Source organism: Pholcus phalangioides, unplaced genomic scaffold (genome assembly GCF_987345545.1).
Source record: "Pholcus phalangioides strain wild (caught in Gottingen) unplaced genomic scaffold, Ppha-v1.0 ptg000009l_1, whole genome shotgun sequence".
In the NCBI taxonomy this organism is placed as follows: domain Eukaryota; kingdom Metazoa; phylum Arthropoda; class Arachnida; order Araneae; family Pholcidae; genus Pholcus; species Pholcus phalangioides.
In genome coordinates this window covers 55978344-55999719 of record NW_028301602.1, presented here as the reverse complement: position 1 = coordinate 55999719, position 21376 = coordinate 55978344, and the positions used below count along the sequence as shown (strand labels likewise).

The 21376-nt window shown below is 33.9% G+C and overlaps 1 protein-coding gene across 8 annotated transcripts in view; it reads left to right on the top strand.

Annotated features, from left to right (window-relative positions):
* chb (CLIP-associating protein) overlaps positions 1-21376 on the top strand; it is a 155769-nt gene that overhangs the window by 116768 nt on the left and 17625 nt on the right. For all 8 annotated transcript variants that reach the window (XM_089236588.1, XM_089236587.1, XM_089236586.1 and 5 more), the window contains 16 exons: positions 2691-2762; positions 2879-2955; positions 3230-3340; positions 3554-3721; positions 9742-9905; positions 10382-10460; positions 10980-11126; positions 11268-11354; positions 11530-11663; positions 11850-12168; positions 12313-12376; positions 13710-13758; positions 16141-16267; positions 17244-17372; positions 20823-20960; positions 21284-21352. In XM_089236588.1, the coding sequence (XP_089092714.1) occupies positions 2691-2762; positions 2879-2955; positions 3230-3340; positions 3554-3721; positions 9742-9905; positions 10382-10460; positions 10980-11126; positions 11268-11354; positions 11530-11663; positions 11850-12168; positions 12313-12376; positions 13710-13758; positions 16141-16267; positions 17244-17372; positions 20823-20960; positions 21284-21352 (1934 nt within the window). The remainder of the gene's footprint in view (positions 1-2690; positions 2763-2878; positions 2956-3229; positions 3341-3553; positions 3722-9741; positions 9906-10381; positions 10461-10979; positions 11127-11267; positions 11355-11529; positions 11664-11849; positions 12169-12312; positions 12377-13709; positions 13759-16140; positions 16268-17243; positions 17373-20822; positions 20961-21283; positions 21353-21376) is intronic.

Genomic DNA, 21376 nt, shown 5'->3' with positions numbered 1-21376 from the left:
CATTTATTTGTTGCCTTATTTGGAAAATTCATTATCATTTTTGTAGTTGATACACAGCCACCACGTTTTATTTTAAAAAAATTAACTTTTTTTCATTGATATTTCTATATATGCTGACATATACTTCAAGAGCAGAGCCCAGTGGCCACACCTGTCACACACACCCCGAGAGTGTCTCTGGTCAATTCAATCGATTACTAAATAACTAAAATAACTTGTCATGGTTATTTACCTTGCCATTTGTGGTTGAATAAACAAAATGTTCTCCAAAATACGATATGGGTCCCATGGCTAGAGCCCTTTCACCTCCTTCATGGCCTGGCCGAGCCAAGCTATCAACACTGATGATCACTTGGGACAATAATTGGTCAGTTATAAACTGAAGAGCTGATAATATAACTGAAGAGCCAAAAAAACTGGAACAGGCATGCGTATGCAAATAAAGAGATATGGAACCAATCAGAGTACGGCACTGCGGTCTGCAACGCCTATATAACACAACAAGTGTCTGGCATAGTTGTTAGATCGGTTACTGCTCCTACGATGGCAGGTTATCGAGATTTAAGTGAGTATGAACGTGGTGTTATAGTCGGCGCACGAGAGATGGGACATAGCATCTCCGAGGTAGCGATGAAATTTGGATTTTCACGTACAACCATTTCACAAGTGTACCGCGAATATCGGTAATCCAGTAAAAAATTAAATCTACGACATCGCTGCGGCCGGAAAAAGAGCATGCACTAGGCCGGACTACAAGAACCTGACCAACGACGACTGACGAGAATCATTAAACGTGACAGACATGCAACCCTTCCGCAAATTGCTGCAGATTTCAATGCTGGGCCATCAACAAGTGTCAGCGTGCGAACCATTCAACGAAACATCATCTATATGGGCTTTCGAAGCCAAAGGCCCACTCGTGTACCCTTGATGACTGCACGACACAAAGCTTTACACCTCGCCTGAGCCCGACAACACCGACATTGGACTGTTGAGGACTGGAAACACCTTGCCTGGTCTGACGAGTCTCGGTTCCAATTGCTTCGAGCTGATGGACGTGTACGGGTATGGAGACAACCTCATGAATCCATGAGGTTGTCCTTGAACAGGGGACTGTTCAAGCTGGTGGAGGCTCTGTGATGGTATGGGGCGTGTGCAGTTGGCGTGATATGGGACCCCTGATACGTCTAGATACGACTCTGACAGGTGACAGGTACGTAAGCATCCTGTCTGATCACCTGCACCCATTCATGTCCATTGTGCATTCCAACGGACTTGGACAATTTCAGCAGGACAATGCGACACCCCACACGTCCAGAATTGCTACAAAGTGGCTCCAGGAACACTCTTCTGACTTTAAACACTTCCGTTGGCCACCAAAATCCCCAGACATGAACATTATTGAACATATCTGGGATGCCTTGCAACGTGCTGTTCAGAAGAGATCTCCACCCCCTCTTACTTCTACGGATTTATGGACAGCCCTGCAGCATTCATGGTGTCAATTACCTCCAGCACTACTTCAGACATTAGTCGAGTCCATGCCACATCGTGTTGCAGCACTTCTGCGGGCTCGGGGGGGCCGTACACGATATTAGGCAGGTGAACCAGTTTTTTTGGCTCTTCAGTGAATATATAATATATAATGCAGTCTAATGCAAAAGGAAAATATAAGATTGTATTTTATAAGGAGAAACAAACTTGTAATTTTTCTCAGCTCCTCTCATACATAGCTGCCTTTGTCTGGAACAAAAACTTTCATGTCTAACACCATCCAGCCAAAGTAAACAAAGTAAAATTAATGCAGGGCAAAACCAAGTTTTTGTATCTCTCAGACACTTACACCTATTCCAGTTTAAATGTGGCTGGAAGGGTTGGGGGGAGGGGTGGGCTGATAATAATTAATATTAAGACTTAGAGATCTTAAAAGGGAAAAGGTTAAAATCTTTTGAAGTTCTCCATGCTAAAAATATCCAAGTTCTATAGAATGTGGTTTCTGAAATTCGCAAAAAAACTTAAAACAATATTAAAATAGTCACTTATGACAGGAAAATTCAAAAAGCCGGTTTATACAGAAAAAGTTCCAAAATAGGCAAAAATACGCATTTATGGCATTTTACCTGAATTTCCAGGGTTCTAGCAATAAAGATTGCTGAAATGTATGATGGAAGTATGATTTGCTAAATGTACTCTAATTGATCCTGTGTAAGAGTAGGATCGTAAACGGGATTTTTTCAGGGGAAGTGCAAACATAATTTTGTTTCTTCCTCCCATGGCTAAAATTTTATTTCATTTTTTTATAAACAAAAAAAAAGTATTTTCATTTTATTATGGAACTTCGCATTTCTGATATAATTTGCGCCTTCTGCCCCCAAGATTGCAGCCCGGGGCCGCTCCTAAACAAATTTGTACATGTTTCTCATGATACCAGTAACCTTAGGAAACACAGAAATTCATCATGATTTCTCCACTGTTACTTAATAAAAAGAATCCTCAATCATAATACAATGTACAAATTTTTTACGATAGTTGTACAGGCAGTTCCACTGTGATATTTGGAGCCAGAAAGGTTGGGAACTATTTATCTTAACACATGCAATTCCAATTCGTAGAAATTAAAAATTAATAACTTTTTAGAAAGTTTTTTTTTCCAAATTTATTCCCAAGATTTTTCTGTTTCCCTTTTTCAGCACATGAAAGACGATTGAGTGGATCACGCACAAGGTTAATGTCAGCTGGTGAGAAATATTCACCGGTCTCGTGTAAGTTTTGATGTATTTTTCATAGAATTCAGAGCCTTTTATTTTATACATATATTTCTTTGCATTATATAATTTTGGTCTTAATCTATATTTCTCTCATTTATTGAAACATATAGCTGGTGGTGCCCCTCTGATGGCAGAAAGAACTCTACAAGCAAGTAGAGAAGCTGAGGCTGCGATGGCAGATGCACTGGTATGCCCCTATTAAAATTATTTTATCCTTTTTTTCATGATGGGGTGGAAATTGGAAAAGAATTGGTTGAACATATATATTTTTATTTGTTGCTAGTATTTGTTAAAAATAGCATTGTATCAATCATTTTTATCTCTAGATGTGGCTATTTTGCTTTTCGAAATTTTAATTGGTCTTTTAAGTGTTTGTATAGAGTGTAATATTTCTATTCACAATCTTGAATACGTGGGACATTCTTTAACTTTCCTTAATTTTTATTTTCCTGTGTCTCAAGAGAGCACCTCCAAGGCGGCGGTATAACGCTTTTGATGACCCTTCGGATGAAAGTGAAACATCTAGTGTATGCTCAGATAGATCTTTTAGCTCATACGGGCGAGGAATTGAGGTAAACAATTTGATTTGATAAAATTTGTATACATTCGTTATACATAGACTATAATACTGTATTATGAAATATGTGTATGCTTTGAAAAAATAATTTAAGATGAAATCATGTAAAGTTGAAGATATTTTGTTGTTTTATGCTTTATTTATTTATTTTTTATTTTGTGTTTGATATTTTCTTCATATTCATATTTTTGTTGGTTTTTTTTCCTAGGATGTTGGAGATTTTATACATAATTTGAATAGTGTGCATTGGACAGACCGTAAAGAAGGCCTTCAGGCCCTCCAGGCTTACTTCAGGTCACAGCATACACTTTCAAACATAGAATTGAAAAAAGTCTCTGAAATATTTACAAAGATATTTATGGATCCTCATACAAAAGTGAGTTTTAAAGTAATTGATCCATCAATTATACAATCAGCGTACATTACAACGACCATTATGACAGGTTCCCAAATTTTATCCCATTTCTACCGTGTTATTTTTTATCCAATATAATGACCCGTAAAATTCGTTCATTCCATTACAACACCCAAACTCGTAGTTTCCATTTTTGTTATTGTTTTTTTTGTTCTTTTTTCTGTAAAGAAATAGACAAAATCTGTGGTTTAGTTTGTTTGTCCTTGACCTTTGATGCCTGGAAGAAGGAAAGAAATAAAGTATATTGTCACCTCTACAGAAAACCCTGTAATTAAGTAGCCCCCTCACTGAAAACGGGGTGAGTCATAGCAAGGTGTGCATTGACTGGATAATGTTGATGTGCCCCTTCCCTCGCTTACCATTCTGTTTAATTTTCTTACATGGTGGCTCACTCTCACTTCCCACATAGTTGATCTTTCTCAATTCTACTTAATTCCTCAATTTAAGAATATTCAAGGGTAAGTAACTGAACTTATTTTTTCATTCTGAAAATTATTCATTCAACATGGTTGTCTTAAATAAATGGAGCACTATATTTTTACTGTATTCTTCCTCACATCACCCTGTTTGCTAGGAAACATCAAGGGGCATTAGCGTGCTGGGAAATTTGAATCCCAGATTCTGGAAAATTCTTAAATGTCTTTATCGTAAAAATCCATTGAAACCACTGAATGCATAATGAGATCTTTATTAAATCTCGCTTCCCCTGTCATTTTGTGAGTTTGGTGGCATGCTGGCTAATGCGGAGGAAAACTGTAGATCTCAAATTGAAAGTTGGCAGAAGTTGACTCGATATTGTTGTTGAAAATGACAGTGATTGAATACTCCAAAGAGTACTTTGTTCACCACAGTTAAAAATCATGATTCAATTATGAAAGTAAAAGAGTTGGGGTGCCTTGTTCGCCTTGTTGATCATGGAAAGGGAAATTTCAGCAGTTTGAAAAAGCAGAGAAGCTAAATCTTACAATTTTTTTAAACCATTTGTTTTAACGACCTCCCAATATAAAACTGGTCTGTCTATATAAGTCCCCTATATATGTCTGTCTTCTGTGGAACGAGGGGGAGGAGGTCATTATAATGAGTGTCGACTGTATGATGCATCACAGTACATTGGATTCTCATTAAGGCAAAATCTCACTTAATGATGATTTAACTATCTTTCACATCCAATGAATATTGGGATTAATATCAATAATATTGATATCTTTTCATCTGATGGAAATATATAAACACTGTTACCTATTTTAAGACAAAATAGCAAATGCAAATTCATATGATAGGAACTTGATTGTTTTCTTCATAATTTCAACCTAGAAACTAATTGGGATGGAGAAGGGATTTTTCATTGACTAGAGTGACACTGCCATCTCGTTGATTAAACCTATTAATTAATTCTATTTTGCTTTTGTTACCACGTTAGATTTATTTACTCCTTATTACACTACAAGGTGCTGCAATTATTTTTTGCACCGAGTTGCATATTGAGTATGTCCACTTTACTACACCAAACATTTATAGCCGAGTACCTCTTCCTGAATCATGAAAGGGTTGATCCTTGTATATGTATCATTCACTTAGTTTTCTTTCATTGTTTTTAGAATTTTCTAAGAATTCAAAGTGTAGTTAAGTGATAGTTAGATTCAAAATTGAAGTTATATGCGTATGTTTCTAGTGGTACATAATGCAATATGCATTTGTTTTGTTATGTTTTTCCTTTTTATTATGAGAGAGTTTATTTACTAACTATGTGGTGGCTTGGTTGATATCCTGCTGGATTTCTTACTGTAACATTTAGTAACTGTGTACTGTTTCAAGTCTATTTTCCTGATCAAATCAGAAAAATATTCAAGCACCAGTGAAATTTCCTAGCGGCTAAGCATGATTTTTTTCTTATGAAAACTGTTTTGAATAATTTTTTTAAACTTTTCTGGGACTTAATAACCTTTTCTTATGAAGAAGACACGCTGCAATGAAATTAAAATATTGTGTATCATCATTAGACTACGATTAAGCAATCACATCTGGAAAATTTTAGAAGTAGAAAAAAATATTTTCTAGTTGCCTGTTTCAAGTCCTGCTGTATAGAAATATCAGTATCTGGTTGTAAAGCTGCAGAATAATGTTTGGAATTTTTCCTTGATCAAATCAATAGACTTTATGAATATTATGTGGAGGTGAACTTGGGAAAAAAGTTTTATTGTTTTTACCAGTAATGGAACCCAAGACCTCATCCAAACTGAGCAAGTGCGCTAACCATTTTAGCATAGAAACAAGATCTTGTTCCCCCTTAAAACACGCACAGGAGCGTGACTGAAATAGAGAGAAAAAAACATTATCCATCTCTAAATTTTCCTTGCTTACATGATATGCGTAGAATCAAATTTCCAGACCCTGGTTTTTAGTGCACTTCTGATTATAATCAATTAGTTCTAATGCATTTATTTATTTTGTATTGTGTAGTTCTATCCAAAAAATATAATTTTCAAGAGTAATTTCGCTCCTCTCCAAAATTTCAAAGGACTTTTTTTCATCAGTGAGAATAACTATTAAAAGAAATTACTCAAAATTTGAATTAGTATTTTCATGCCTCAATGGAATTTAGAGGAATAAAATTGAATTTTGATGCGTATTGGTAAACAGTGATTGTATGTTCATTCTATAAATTAACCTCTTAATGCCCAAGGTGGCCCAGATAGGGAATATGGAGATGTTTTGACTTTTGTGAAGGGCAAGAAAGGATATGAAAGCTCTCACATCCAGAGGGAAGGGAATCTGAGGTCTGGGGGAGAAGCAGCCAAACTTGGATAAGTCCACTTTGAAAAGAAATATCTAAGAGTTAGAAAAGTTAGTGAAAGTTAGACGTCATACTATACAGGTACCAAGGCCAAATAAAACTCGTTTCCAAAAATTTTTCCTTTATTTAGCTCCCAAAATATTTAATTTACTTCCTCAGTTAATAAAAGAACAATCTTCATGTACATCTTTTTTTTATCAATTTAAAATCTTGGGTGTTAACTCAAGAAGATTTAAATTATCTGTTTGATATTGTAATGTAATCTTCTTTTATCTTGCATACACTGCTAAATGCCAAATGTTTTTGTTTATCAATTCCATTCCTGTTGCCACTTATTTCTTGGTGTTATATATATGTGTGTTTTTTTTTCTTTCTTTTTCTCTCTCGTTATTATTTATGCCGACAGATATGTATCAGATATTGTTTTGTGGGCTCACAAGCTTGCTTAGCCCCTAAATGTTTTGTACCTGTGTTTAAAAATCTTAAATAAAGGAAATTTGAATTTTGAATTTGAATTCTTCCCCCTTTTTTAAATTAAAATTTCCCATAGTCAAAATCATTATTGTCATAACGGCACGATATGCATCATCATCAACAACAACCATTTCCAATCCTCTGGATGAAAGCCTCCTCTAAATTTTTCCATTTTGCTCTGTCTGATACTTTAGCCATCCAGTTGACTTCATCCACTTTTCTGATCTCATCAATTCATCTTGCATGGGGACACCTTTTTGGATGTTTAACACCACAGGAGTACCAATATAGAATACTTGTGGTACATCTGTTGTCCTGTCTTCTTGCAATATGTCCAGCCCATTTCCATTTTAGACATTTAATTCTTTTCATGATATCACAGAGATGCCATTGACGCACTATAACGCGTCAAATACCTGGCATTTAAAAATAGTGCATTGGAAAAGGACGCTTATAAACATTTTGTTGACACGTCCCGGAGGACGTGTTCTTTCCAAGTTCTAAGAAAGAGAAAAAAGTAGAGAGAAAAACCTCAACCTTTTTCCCTTTTTTATCATGATCGTGCAACCTTGAAAAAGTGGTTTTACTACCTTGTATACTGTACTGTATCAATATACATGCGGGTGTTGAAGAATAAGATGAGGGATATCTAGTTGTTTCCCTGAATAAGGAGCCGTGTAATTGTCAAATTTTGGAATTTTTATTCCCCTGCGGATTTTCTCCCTTCCAGTTACATACCAGAAATTACGGTACTTTTGCAGCTATCCGCCAGCATTCACAGGTAGCATCTATACGGCGTCAATTTCCCTTGTTCCTACACAATATTGCAAATGCACATTTTTTTTTTTAAATCTTAAAGGATTGTAATGATCATTTAAATTGTAAAACTTTCCCGAGATCATTGACAAAAAAACCAAATCTGTAAAAACTGGACCTTCAATATCCACAGTTTTGTCTAACTGCTATGTGGTGGTCACGGGTCTGTACACAAAATTGACTTTTAGAGGCACAAGGATCTAATTCTTCACTGAAAGTTTGGGTCACTAACACTGCAAAACAATTTTAAATTAACAGATAGTATAAAAGAAATTATTTTATTCCAATATTTTAATTCTGTACAAAAATATTTTTAATTTTTGATCTTCGGGGGGGGGGGGAAGAGGCTCCTTATAACCCACCCCCAAATTTTGAAAAAAAACTTCTGGTTACCACAGCAATCATACAGACCTACAACACAAATATGCATACATTAAACTTCAAATGCACACATTATTAGTTTCGAGAATAGATGAAGGGCCCGCAACTGGGAGGGTGGAGAGACAGACAGGTCTAGTGTCCCGGGCTCTGGACTGAAGGGGGGCACCAAATTCACCCTTTATAACTGCTGCTTCTACATTACATGGGTGTGCCAAAATGTGTGCTTGCCCCTTTTGAGAAAGTATATAGTTGCAACACTAGATAGATGGCACCACCTACTGAACATAAAACACGCCAAATGCTGGGCACACACACATAAGCAAACTGTTAAGTTCCTCCAACACAAATCTGGCATAGCTCCCACATTCAGGTGTGAAAATTTGTGGCAGTTAAATGGCGACAGATCAGAATGGTAGACCATCAAGGAAGGGAAATAAAATAATTTTACCAGGAAAACCAAAATATGAATAGGGTATCAGAAGATTCTGATTCCGAAGTCTGAGAGAAGAGAGAGAGAATCTAAGATTTAAATTTAAGATTAAGATTTTAAATTTAATCCAAGATTAAATCTAAGATTTTTTTAACGAAATGTAAAATCAATCTGAAGGAAATTTATAGATTGATTTATTAGTAAATATATAAATGTGTGGCCTCCAACTGTTAATTAAAGTGGGTCCTGCTTATAACTTTTTTCAAAAACCATTAAAAAAAAACGTTGTAAATAGGAAAACACTTTAAACAGGAAATCTTAATAAGAATTACTTATTGTTAGGATCATGAAAATAAGTTGTACTAAGTGGAAAAATGTTCTAAATGGGAGAAACGTTATAAGTTGGATCAACTGTATATTTGTTTTAGATTTTTTACATGTGCGGAATTCCATACGTTAAATTCTCAGTGCTAATGAGCTTCTTCGCAAGCTTTTCCTACTAGTAGACAGTGAAAGTAAATGAACCTTTGGATAGAACATTTTTTTTTAAATTAATTATACTTGATTCACAGATGCCTTCTTCTCCTACCCATAATATGACCCACCACTCACTCTCCACAAAGAAATATAAGCAGGTGATCAAAGACCTGGTGTATGCTGGAAGAGAATTCAAGATAAGTTTTTTTGAGAGGGATCCACTTTCACTCAAAAAGGACCCAGATTTTTCTAATAACCTGGTTTCCGGGACCCAGGTAAATTAGAGTACAGTGGCATCTCTTATATCATATATTTTTGTGTGGTTCCTTATCCAAGTGATTTGTTTTCTGTCTCTCCTTGTGATGCCTAGCACATGATACATAACTGTTCGCTCTCTGCAAATTCAACGAGTCTGTTTCCTCTCTTGTTTCGTACACCGTAACCATGACTTCCAACTGAGCTTTCTTCAACCATTTCTTCTCTCTCCAATTCTAGCATTGAAGTCACCCATTACTATTTTGATATGATGGTTTCCTTTATTATATGTATATTTCAGTTAAATCAAAATTATCAATTTATTGATGGAAATTGAAATTCTTTTTATTTTAGGTGTTCACATTGTTTTTGGACACGTTGAATGAACTTATCATTGTACATAAACAAGATTTGCATGGGTGGCTGTATGTCTTGATGACTCGGCTGTTTCTGAAAATGGGTACAGATATATTGGGATCTGTGCTGGCAAAAATACAAAAAACATTAGAACTTGTCAAGTGAGTAATGAATGCACTATCAGAACATATGATTTTTTTACTGTTTTTAGGTTTTTCTTTTCTTCAATTGGTTCTGAGCATGTATCAAGCTTTTTCTGAAAAACATTTGTTTCTAGAATGGAAACAAATATTTTTGTTATTTTAGTAAACCAGTATTATTAAACCGTAATAGAATTAGTAAACTGTAATTACCTGAAAGTTAAATTTTATCCTGGAAATGTGCATCCCTATGCTTACATGATACTTTAAACAACTTTTTTTTTCCTTCTACTCCTTTTTTAAAAATTTACTCCAGGAAATATCATATTTTGTAATGGAAATTTCAATTTTCATGAAGAGATGGAAATCTGATGTCAAAAGAGTGTTGGTTATAATAGAATCTTGATCCATTTTGAAACTTAATCTACATTTAAAATTATTTTTTTTTCTTGTTCCTGCTTCAGCAAATTGATGGATTTCTCTCTCTCACTTTACAGAGAATCTTTCCCTTATGAAAATCAGTTCAATTGCATCATGAGGTTTCTCAATGATCAGACGCAGACACCAAATACAAAAGTATGTTGGTTGTTTTTTTTTTCTTTTTTTTCCAATGTTTATAATTATAAGAAAATGTAATAATTCACCCTTGATAATTTGCAATTAATTGTACAATCTTTTTGATGCAAGAGCACATTATTCGCTTCTTAATTGCATCACCAATTTTCTGTAGCCATTGATAAGAACGTCATTTCAGTTGATTCATGGAGCCCTTTTTAGTAAAAAAAATTCTATGGTGGAGCCCCGTAGGCTAATTTTTTAATTATTCATCAAAGTTACTGATTTATTTTTACTATTTAAAAATATTTATAATTATTTTTTTTAATTTTACTGGTTTTTTTTATTTTCCTCGAGCAACCGCGAAGCCCCCGTAGAATGCATAAGCCCCTGTAGAGCACCGGTTGAGAACTGCTGATGTATAAGACATGGTTATTTTTCATTTTACACATGCCTGTTCAAACACTGCAGTGGGTGTTTATAATTTATCTTTTACTGTAGCTGTTATATTTATTGTAGAAGGTTTTATCTTTATTGTAGGTGAAAATTGCAGTTCTAAAGTGTCTCCATTCTCTCATAAATGAAATGGATCCTAACAAGTTTTCAAGTGCCAATAATGAAACCCGATTCGCCTTAATGAAAATAATTTCCTGGACTGCTATGCCTAAAAGTAGTGATTTGAAAAAGGTAAGGAAAAAGACATAAAAAATTTACTGTGTTTTTCCTTTCTTTTGAGGGAAAATTTCTCATAGTTTGTATAAAAATATTTGCCATCATGTATAATACAACAGGATTTTTTCCTCTTACCCTCTATCTTTGTATTTTTAGAATGGTGAAGATGTCCTTCTTGCACTCTTCAATCTCAATCCTCCAGAATATTCTAGCTTGCTGGATCAGCTACCTAAAACTTACAGGGTTAGTTTAATTTTTGTTCTCATACCTGTTTTCCTTATGGTTCTTCATGTGCTAAGAAAATGTTATCAAAACTCAAATTTAATGACATGTAATAATTACTAATTTACTTCAACATTTCTCTTATTCATACATTGTTTTAAATATTTTAATTAATTCTCTTTGGCTTTCAACTCAGGATAATGCATTTAGATTAGTGCATAATCGTTATCCTCGTTCTGGTTCGGAGTCATCACCATCTTCAGGAGGTGTTCTCACATCACCATGTCCGGTTATGTCACACATACAATCACCTAACACTGGAATGACTTGGTAAATTGTTTGGCAAGAAACTTGCTCTTTTATTTCTTTCACGTCATACCGAATGAATCATTGCCCTTTATTTTATAATTTATTATAAAACTAATAATCATGACACAAAATTTAATGTGATGTAATATAGAGTATAATTTAGAATATGTTCAATGTCAAATAATTTTATATTACTGATTTCTCTAGGACCAGTCGCAGTCATGGGAGTACCCCACAGAATAGGTCTTTTGAATATGATGACACAGAGAACCTTAATCCAGATGAATTGTCAAACTTAATTAAAAAGACACTGTCTGAGATTGAAGAATACAAGCCCGAATACTATGAGAAAGGAGGTGAAAAAATCATCAGTCAATCGCCGTCAAGAGACTCTGGTATTAGTCCAAACATGGTTCTTGATGGGAGGCTTGAAACACTTATGGACAGATTAGAACTGGGTTCTAGTGCTGATTCATCTCCCACTAAAAGATCTCCTACTGACTATTCCTCACAATTTTCATCGAATGTATGTATCATGGTTGAAAGTGTGTTTAAATAATGTTTCATCTCTATTATTGAAAATTATTACTCTGTTATGCATTTTGATTTGTCTGTGTAAAATTTATGCTTCTGTGACTAATCATGTATTTTTTGTTCTCCTCTTCCATAGGACATTCCAGTATTCGATAGGCGCATGTCAGAAGAATTGTGTGGACCAGACAACGAAATTAATGGTTGGTATTATTAATTTACCATCACATAATTTTTAGCTAGAATTATATTTAGAATTTAATTTGTGTTCAGATATCATTAATTATATTCTTTAAAATGTAAAAACCAAAATTTAAAAAAATTCTGCATGTATTGTTTGAAAAAGAGAAGAAATCTTGATTAAAAAAAAATTCACATGAAACTGATTATATTATATATAAGAATGAGAAGTAATAAAAAACATGCTTTGTCTTAAGTGAAACACCCTCTAATCCTTCGATGCTTTTTTCAATACAGACATGATGGATACAAGAGTAGAGATCTGGTCTTTAAAGATCTAACAGGGTTCCCAACAACCTAGAAAGTCAGGATGTGGTCAGTGAAATATGCAAATACTTGATTGATAATACATCTGAGAAAGTATTTGAAAGGAAAAAGACAAACTTGAAAAACATTTTGAAGGTTTCAAATATTGAATTATATTTGTTTCGTCAAGAGTTTTGGTCAGGAAAATGATTTGAAAAGCAAATTTTTCTGGGAAACCTGTGTCATCCATGGAACCTCATCGAATAGCAATACTGTATTCATTAATACATAGGTAGCTTTAAGGGGCATGTCCTATTGTGAAGCAGAACATACCCCATAAAATGTTTTTTTTTAAATATGATATCCACATATTCCCAAGAGATCTGTATGATCTGTCCAGGGAATTTGTTAGCATTAGTTGACATCCGTGTCTGAACCAGGATTTGAACCCAGACCTGCACAGCTGAAAGCTAGCATGTCAACCACTGCCCGTCAGCAGTTTCTGTAGGTTTTTTTTTCTTCTTTTTTTTTTAATTTCCCACCAGTTTTCGAAAGATGTTATAAAGTTCAACATCGATCGTCCTCACCTAGCAACAGCCTTTCCAATAACAAAAGTTCATTTACATCAAAGTATATGCCAATATGACCTTGTCTGCCCAGCGGATGACTTTGGACGTATCAAACAGCCCTACTATTGCTAAAACCTACCTCTCTCCCCAGAGATCACATCTTCAATTGGTCTCATTCTATGCAATCAGAAAAATTACCAAACCAATTTTTTCCCAGTGGGTAGTGAAATTATGAGGTGATGTAGTGTGTGAGTGTGAGTGAGTGAGTGAGTGTGTGTGAGAGGCAGGTAGGCAGGCAATTCCTGTACGTGTAATCAAATGATACTGGTATAAACAATTAAAAAACAAAATTGGAAATGTGTTAGTAGCAAAAAAAGTTTCAATCAGTTTTTTTTTGTTTTTTTTTTTCTCATTCAATTTACTGTCAATAATTTTATATGTGTTGTTTGAGTACATGCAAAAAATGTTTCTCTTTATGCAGATCATGAAGCTATTTGTTCAATTATTGATGAGCTGAATCAAAATTCTAGGTAAATACAAATTACGTGTTTCAAATTTCTAGAAAGCCTGATGTAAAATTTTGCTAAAAACTGAATTTACACAAAGCTTTTTAATAAAATGAAATTTAAATGCAGTTATATTCTGTGAACCAAGAAAAAAACAGTTTTTGTAGAAGAGGGATTAATCAGAAAAATGTAGAAGAGGCATCATCAGATGGGAATGAGAACCTAGAGGTTCTGTTGCATAGAATGGTGTGATCTTGCATTAGGAGGTGAAGAGAATGAATACAGTTTTCTTGAACAACTAAGGTTTTGAAAAAGCATACTTCATTCCATGTCTTCAGTCAAACCCTATTATGACAAACTTATATGGACCCAAAATTTATTTTTACATATCCCATCTTATAAGTGAATATGCTATGGTATACAGAGTGATTCACTACCAGTGCAACAAACTTGCACAGGGTTAGGGTATCACAAAGACAATTCCGAATCGCATAGTCTTGAAGGGTTTAAAATGCCTTCTTCGTGCAGTAGAGAGCATTGTACAGAAGTTCGACTGCACAACGATTCCACTGGAAATCAGCCATTTGAGAATTGGTTGCTGAGGTAGTAGGATGGACGAATACTCAAACGTTGATTGGCCGACATGCACCTCGCATATGCAGCTGCTGACTATAATGGGTATGCCGCTCTTTGCCTCTACCACAAACGTTTCCCGAACAGGTGTGCTCCTCATCATATAATCTTGGCACATTTGCACAGAAGATTATGTGAGAATGGTTGTTTCGAGAGAGAGCTACCATGAATCGAGAGAGAGTTGAAGGCCTAGACATTCATATCTCTGCGGCTGTGCCAGGGAAATCCAAGACAAGCCAAGAATCTACCAGAATGTTAGATATTCCATGCTGTGCTGATGTGAAGTCTGTGTGAGTTCTTGTGGTCGAACTTTCAAACACCTTCTGTAGCATGTGTGCTTTTTGCTAATATTAAAGTCCTCATTAAAATGCTTTATGTTACACTAACGTGTTGCAATTTCTGTTCTGGTCTTTGCTTCTTTTGACTGTAGCTCATGTAGAAGGCATTTCTGACCCTGCAATATTATGTGATTCCAAATCGTCTTTGTGCCTCCTACTCTCCTGCAAGTTTGTCATACTGATAATGAATAACCCTGTAAAACAGTTGTTCCCAACCAGGGGTGCGGGAGATCATTTTTGGGGGTGTGAGATGGAAAAAAATTACATTGTAGTGACCTTATGTTCTTCAAATAGGGAGCACTCATCACAACAAACATAAACAGGAATTTATTAATTAAAAAAATTAGAATAAGATTGTTAACTTGAGAGGACAATCCTACTCAATCACTTTCACACACCATTTTCTCCCTCTGTTTATTTTTGAAAATCCCTTTTTGTTTTTGCAATCCCCAGTCTCCTGAGGCTTTTCTTCTTGTCTCTCGAGTCTTATACCGTATTGTTATGTCAAGGTTTTTAACTGAGAGATGCGCATACAGAACACTACATACGTGTTGACTGATTATTCAGGAAAATTGAAATGATAAAAATAAACTATTTTGTGGTTTGTTTACATTAGTGCCTCGTGGTATTAGCATGTTGTGCTTAGATTTGATATTGTCGTGAACACACATGACTCAGGAAAAACGTCAAAAAAAATTCAGTCAAGTGTCAAAGAAACATTAATTTATAGTTCTAGAAGCTGGAATCAATAAGTGAAGCATCACTAATCAATAACATCAACAAGTGAAGTAGCAATATTCAATGCGAATCTTTTTTCCAAATTTCAAAAAAAAAAATTTTAAATAGTAACTTTTTTTAAATTTTATTTTTGAATTAATTAAAAAAAAAGCCAAAATTAAATATTGGCCGTGGCCGAAAATACATTAGACAATAAGTAAAAGAATTCATAGAAATTAATTATTGAATAATTAATATAATCAATTACAAAAAAAACCTGAATTCTCTAACAAATAAAAAATATATTATCCAAAGGTGTGCTGGAAGATAAGTCACATTGCTCTATGAGTGCAGGAGGGAAAAAAGGTTGGGAACCTTCCACTGCTGGAGAACCTAAAATTATGTTCATTATAAAGCAGGGTTTAGATGTACTATGTTTATAAATTAAAGTAGTTTATTGGATTATAATTTGAACATGAAGTGTAATTGATTATCAATTTCCTTCATGATTTGATGCAGTTGTTCTGAGATATCTTATAGTTTTTCTAATAGTACAAATGATTCATCTACATATCTTACGTAGAAATATACTGGTGCTGTTTTCAAAAATGCTGATTCATTGGTGATTTTGAATCATAATTATCACTAACTTGAAACTAGAGAATCATATTCATTTGTGTACATTTATTCATAATTTTTTATCATGTTTCTTTATCAGGAATGAAAAAAAGGTTCAAGCCCTTGGTCGCCTGATTCATTTAACAAGAGAACAGTCTTCAGTAATTTCAAATGAAGATTTTAGAGTTATATTACGAGTTGTGATTCAAACAGTTGAAGATCCAAATGTAAGTTTGGATCCCTTCTTTGGAATTGGTTTCAAAATTTTAAATTCTGTTCCTTCCATCTATCTGTTTTTTTTTTGTTTTTTTTTTTCATTTTTTCCTGATTCATAAAAGATAAAACTACCATATATACTCGTGTATAAGCTGAGTTTTTGTTGTGGAAAAATTTGTTTCTCAAGTCTGGGGTGGGCTTATACTTGGGTCAGTTTTTGATGAGAAAATATTGACACCACCACCACCCCCCGCAATCAGTAGTCATTTTTGTAGTAGCGTTCGAGAAACCACATTGTTGGTACAGGATATGTTCAAACCCCACAGAACTGATAATGTCATTGGCATTGATAGCAGGTGGGCTAACATTGATTGTACAGCCTTTAGATGTGAGCATCAACAAGCCTCTCAAAGACTATTTAAGGAATTTGAGGATCAAATGGATGAGTTCTGATGATAAAGAAACTACAAAAAGTGGTGCCTTGAAGAAATGTGACATTGGCTTAGTGTGCCAATGGGTACATGAAGCGTAGAATTCTATTTCTGCCAAAATTATCATCCGATCCTTCAAAAAGTGTTGCATCAGCAATGCGATGGACGGAACTGAAAATGATATCCTCTTTGAAAGTGACAATGGCAATGACAGCCCAGATGAGGATAAAAATGAAGATGCTGCAGCCCCTATGATGATCTGATGGATTACGATGAGCTTGGAGACTCAGAAAAAATGGATTAAAAATTTAAATCCTTTTCTATTGTAAATTTTCGCAAGCTATTCATTTCGCATGAAAATATAAGAATTTTTTTTCTCTAAAATGCACGGGTTTTTTGGGATCGTCTTATATGTGGGTTTTCAATTTATTGCGGTTTTGGTGGTCCGGAAGTGGGGAGGGGGTCGGCTTATACACGAGTATATAGGGTATGTCTGTCTTTGCTTTGTTTGATGTTAAATGTTTGCTTTTATCATAACATTCTGCCACCCTTCCAGGTTTCTGTTCGCTCAAGAGCTTTGAAAGCCCTAGGTGAATTAATAAAATACAAACCAGACAATTTTCATGAATATGTTGAACTGACTCTTCTCAAAATCCTTGAGGCTCACAAAGACACTGAAAATGATGTAAGTACTAAAATTTAAATAATTTTTTAATATGCATCGGTTAATGTTGAATTGTCGATCAATTCAACACACATGAATTGTTATACATGTGTGTTGTACCACAGCATTTTTCAATGAAATGATATTTAGAATGTGCTGATAAATGCTGCTAATATTAAACTGCACACATACCTGATAAACATTCTCCTCTGCCCAAGAAATCCAATGTATCTATGAGTTTTTGATGTACTTGTTATCTGTCCAAAGTACTGTCATTTATCTTCAAAAGTAAAAGTGTATAAAGTATAGCAGTTGTGATAATTTTGGTGTTTGTGGGGCTGTTTGCTCTCTTTGTATAAGTTTTCTATGTGCAAGGTTGGCTCGAATTCACACCCCTAAGGTTGGCAAATCAACTTCAAGCAACATCCACAGTAAGCTTGCTTCCTGGGATCAAACCCATGCCCTTGTAATGTAAGGTCAACCCAATATCCACACAACTGCGCAGCACACTATTAAACATTAATCTCTGAACTTTTAAGATTGCTTTCTCTCAATATACCACTAGGTAACTATAATTTTCCATAGTCATCATAGTTCCCATTCTCAATACAGTTTATAGTGACGTGCAAGAAAGACTTGGGACTTTGAAATCGAACTTCTCACTCAAAATGATGTCTTTTTTTAGCCACCGCCTTAAAGAAGAAACTTCATTCAATCAAATGTGAAAAAATTAATTTCATGTGAAATAGTTTTCTCACCATAAAACAGATGCTATTTCAGTGAAAATCTATTTAAGTGAAAATTCATTACACAAATTATATAAATATTGCAATAAAACAAAATATTATTAAGTAGGGTTATCTAGGAGTAGGATTTTCGTAAAAATTATTTTTACCTCAGCTTTTTCAGATAAATGGACCAAACAACTTTATTTAGCTGATTGAGATTCAGATGCATTGGTGTTAGCAGGTTTTGTGACATCATAATGAATATTCTGGTTTGGGGGTAATATAATTGTGATGAGAACAATCTCTAGAAGAATTTTAAGAAAAGAATTCTTCTGTACTGAAGACAGCTCTATGGGAATTTTACTATAGAAAATTTTCAGTCAGTTGAGAGCTTATTGCAGAACAATGTAAAACATTCTATTTTACATTGATGTAAAGTAGTATGATTTAGTTTGATACAATTTGGGATACAATTGTACCCATATGGCCTGAAGTCGGGTAATTTCTCCATCAATATTATACCCTAGTGATATCATAATTTTTTACCTTCTTATGTTTATTTCAATCTAATATATGAATTTTCCAGAGACATTAGCTTCTCATAAATTTGTATACAGTAGATTTGCTTTTACAAGGCGACACCAGTATCGATTACAAGGGCAACTCCAGGTTGTGGTGTCGCAGAGAATTTTAGGATTGTCAAATTAATAGCTTACCATTTGTTGTAGATTATGAAAAATCGCCGAAAGGTCTCTCATTATTCCATATATCTGGGAGCAAATTTTTTCCACAGCGAGTAACAAATCTTACAACATTTAAATTGCACTCGTAAAAATATTCATTTTGGTCCTGACCCATCATGTCGTTTTTGAGGTATATGAGCATTGTGTGCATTAAATTATGACTAGGGATGGGATGAATAATGATTTGCCCGAATGTAGAATATTTGGCAGCCGAATATTGATTTCCATAAAATTCATCAAAATTATAAATAAAATTTGTGTTTGTAATTGAAAATTAAATTATTGGTAATTTTAAATGATATTTCATTTCAATTATGTAATTTATTATTTAAATAAATATTATTAAAAACTATTAATTGAAAGATTTTTATTCTCATGATACTGACAATCAAATTTAATGATGATATAAAGTCGAACTTGATTAATTCAAAATCCAAAGTCACTGAAAAGAAGTTTGATTTATCCAAAATTAGAATTATCCAATTAAACTTGCCCTGGACGAGTAAAAAGGAACTTAATCATCAACATTCATATGGGGGAGGGGGAGGGTTAATAGTTTTCAATTATTAAAAGTTTATCATCAGTTACGAAACAGTTTCCCAAATTTTAATTATTTGTAGTTATAATAATATAATTATAATAATTGATCTTAGTTACTGTTCTGGAATGAACATCACTGCAGAATTTCGTGACCATGCTTGAAGCCTTATTCATGGAAACAATTCATGATCATCAGTTACGAAACTTTTTTCCAGCTTTTGCTTGTCATTCTTATGCTATCAAGGAACTATACTTTTGTTACGTATTACAATTTGTACTTTGATTATAAAAATTATTCAGATTTTGAATGGTACACCTTGATCCAAAGGTTGAATAATGGTATCAAGTGTTACACATTCTCGATGTACTCCACTGAACAATATCAAAATGGGCATTAAATTATAATAGAAAAAATAGAGAAAAACAGAATATTTTCAAACTTTTGCTTTGAAAATTTGTTATTTAACAACTTGGTCAAATAAAACAGTCTGTGTGACTTCTTTCAGAATTTTTTCAAACTGAATTTGCAGATATAAAAATCATAATTTTTCCCCTCCAACTTCAAATTAGCCAAAACATTTTAATTAAACAAGAAATTAAAATTAAATTAAAAACTTAAGGGGAGTTCATAAAAATTCAAATTAATCAAGTTCTACTATATTGTATTTACATATTATTTAAAGAATCGATTTTTTCAACACTTGTCACACAATTTTACATCTAATCAAAAAAATGTCAACTAATATTTACTCTCAACTAGTAATGCATCATAAAATTTACTACTTGTTTTCTTATTATGCCTCTTTCAGTAGCTTAATATGTTTCTTGTCTAGGTACATCCTTTAGTTAGTGAACTTGTGTAATTCATGCTCACTTCCACCTTATTGCAGTAGGATTATATTTTCAGTTTCATATTTTCTTTATCCTAAAATTCACCCTGACATAGCCTCTCTTATACATAGAAAGGTATATACACCACACAGTAAAATATCATCAGCAATTTTTAATTTATGCAAAACATTCTAATTAATATAGTTTTTTAAAATTAGTTTGCTGTGCTTGGATATACCCAGATGTTCCGCAAAGGGCTGAATACCGAATAGTGGCCGAATATTTATTCCCATCTCTAATTGTGACACTTTTGAGCAAATCTTATAAAGGACTGGTCAAACTCTTTTTATATACACCATTGAATTGCGGTTAGGTTATCGTGCAGTTATAAACCGTGCCAAAATGACTGCATTTGCCATCTTCTTTCCCTAAGAAATTAAAAGCGTTTTCCACATCTCTGATAAAAAATTTTTCTAAGCAGTGTATATTATGTATTTGTTAACCCTTCAATTTTCAAACACACTAGCAATTAAACTTTTTATGAAGTTATATTAATATTATATTCTGTATCAATTTTAAGGCTGTTTTTATTAAAACACTGGTTGTTTCTTTTCTGTGATTTCATGTAGATTCTTATTGTAGCGGATTCCTGTTCAGGTATTGCAGCAAAGCATTTATCATTAGAGCAATGTGTTAGGACATTAATACCACTTATATCTACTGGTCAACTTCCTGTCAATCAAGCAGCTATCAAAATGTTATCCAAGGTAAATAATACATGAAATGAAATTGTTGACTTTGAAAATGTATCTGATGTATTAGGTACTGTAACTTCTGATAATAAAGCTGTGTCTTTTATGGTTTTGAAAGTTAATTTTTGACCCTGATGGCTCATTAGAAGCTGTGATCAATTTAGTATCTCTTCCCCCCCCCCCATATTTCCCAAAAAGTTCTTCTTTTGCTGAGTTTTATACAAACTCTTACTGAGTAGCAAAAAGAACAGAAGGCAGATGTTATTTTATTAGTTTTCTGTGGTGTTGAAATTTAAAAGCGTTGTCCATCTATTCAAAGTTTTATTTATCTATTGCAGTTTGTAGAACATCATTCAAAGCCAACTGTGTTGCAGTTGTTGCCAGAAATAATGCCAGCTCTAATCAAGGTAAGCTTCTTTCTGATTCATGTT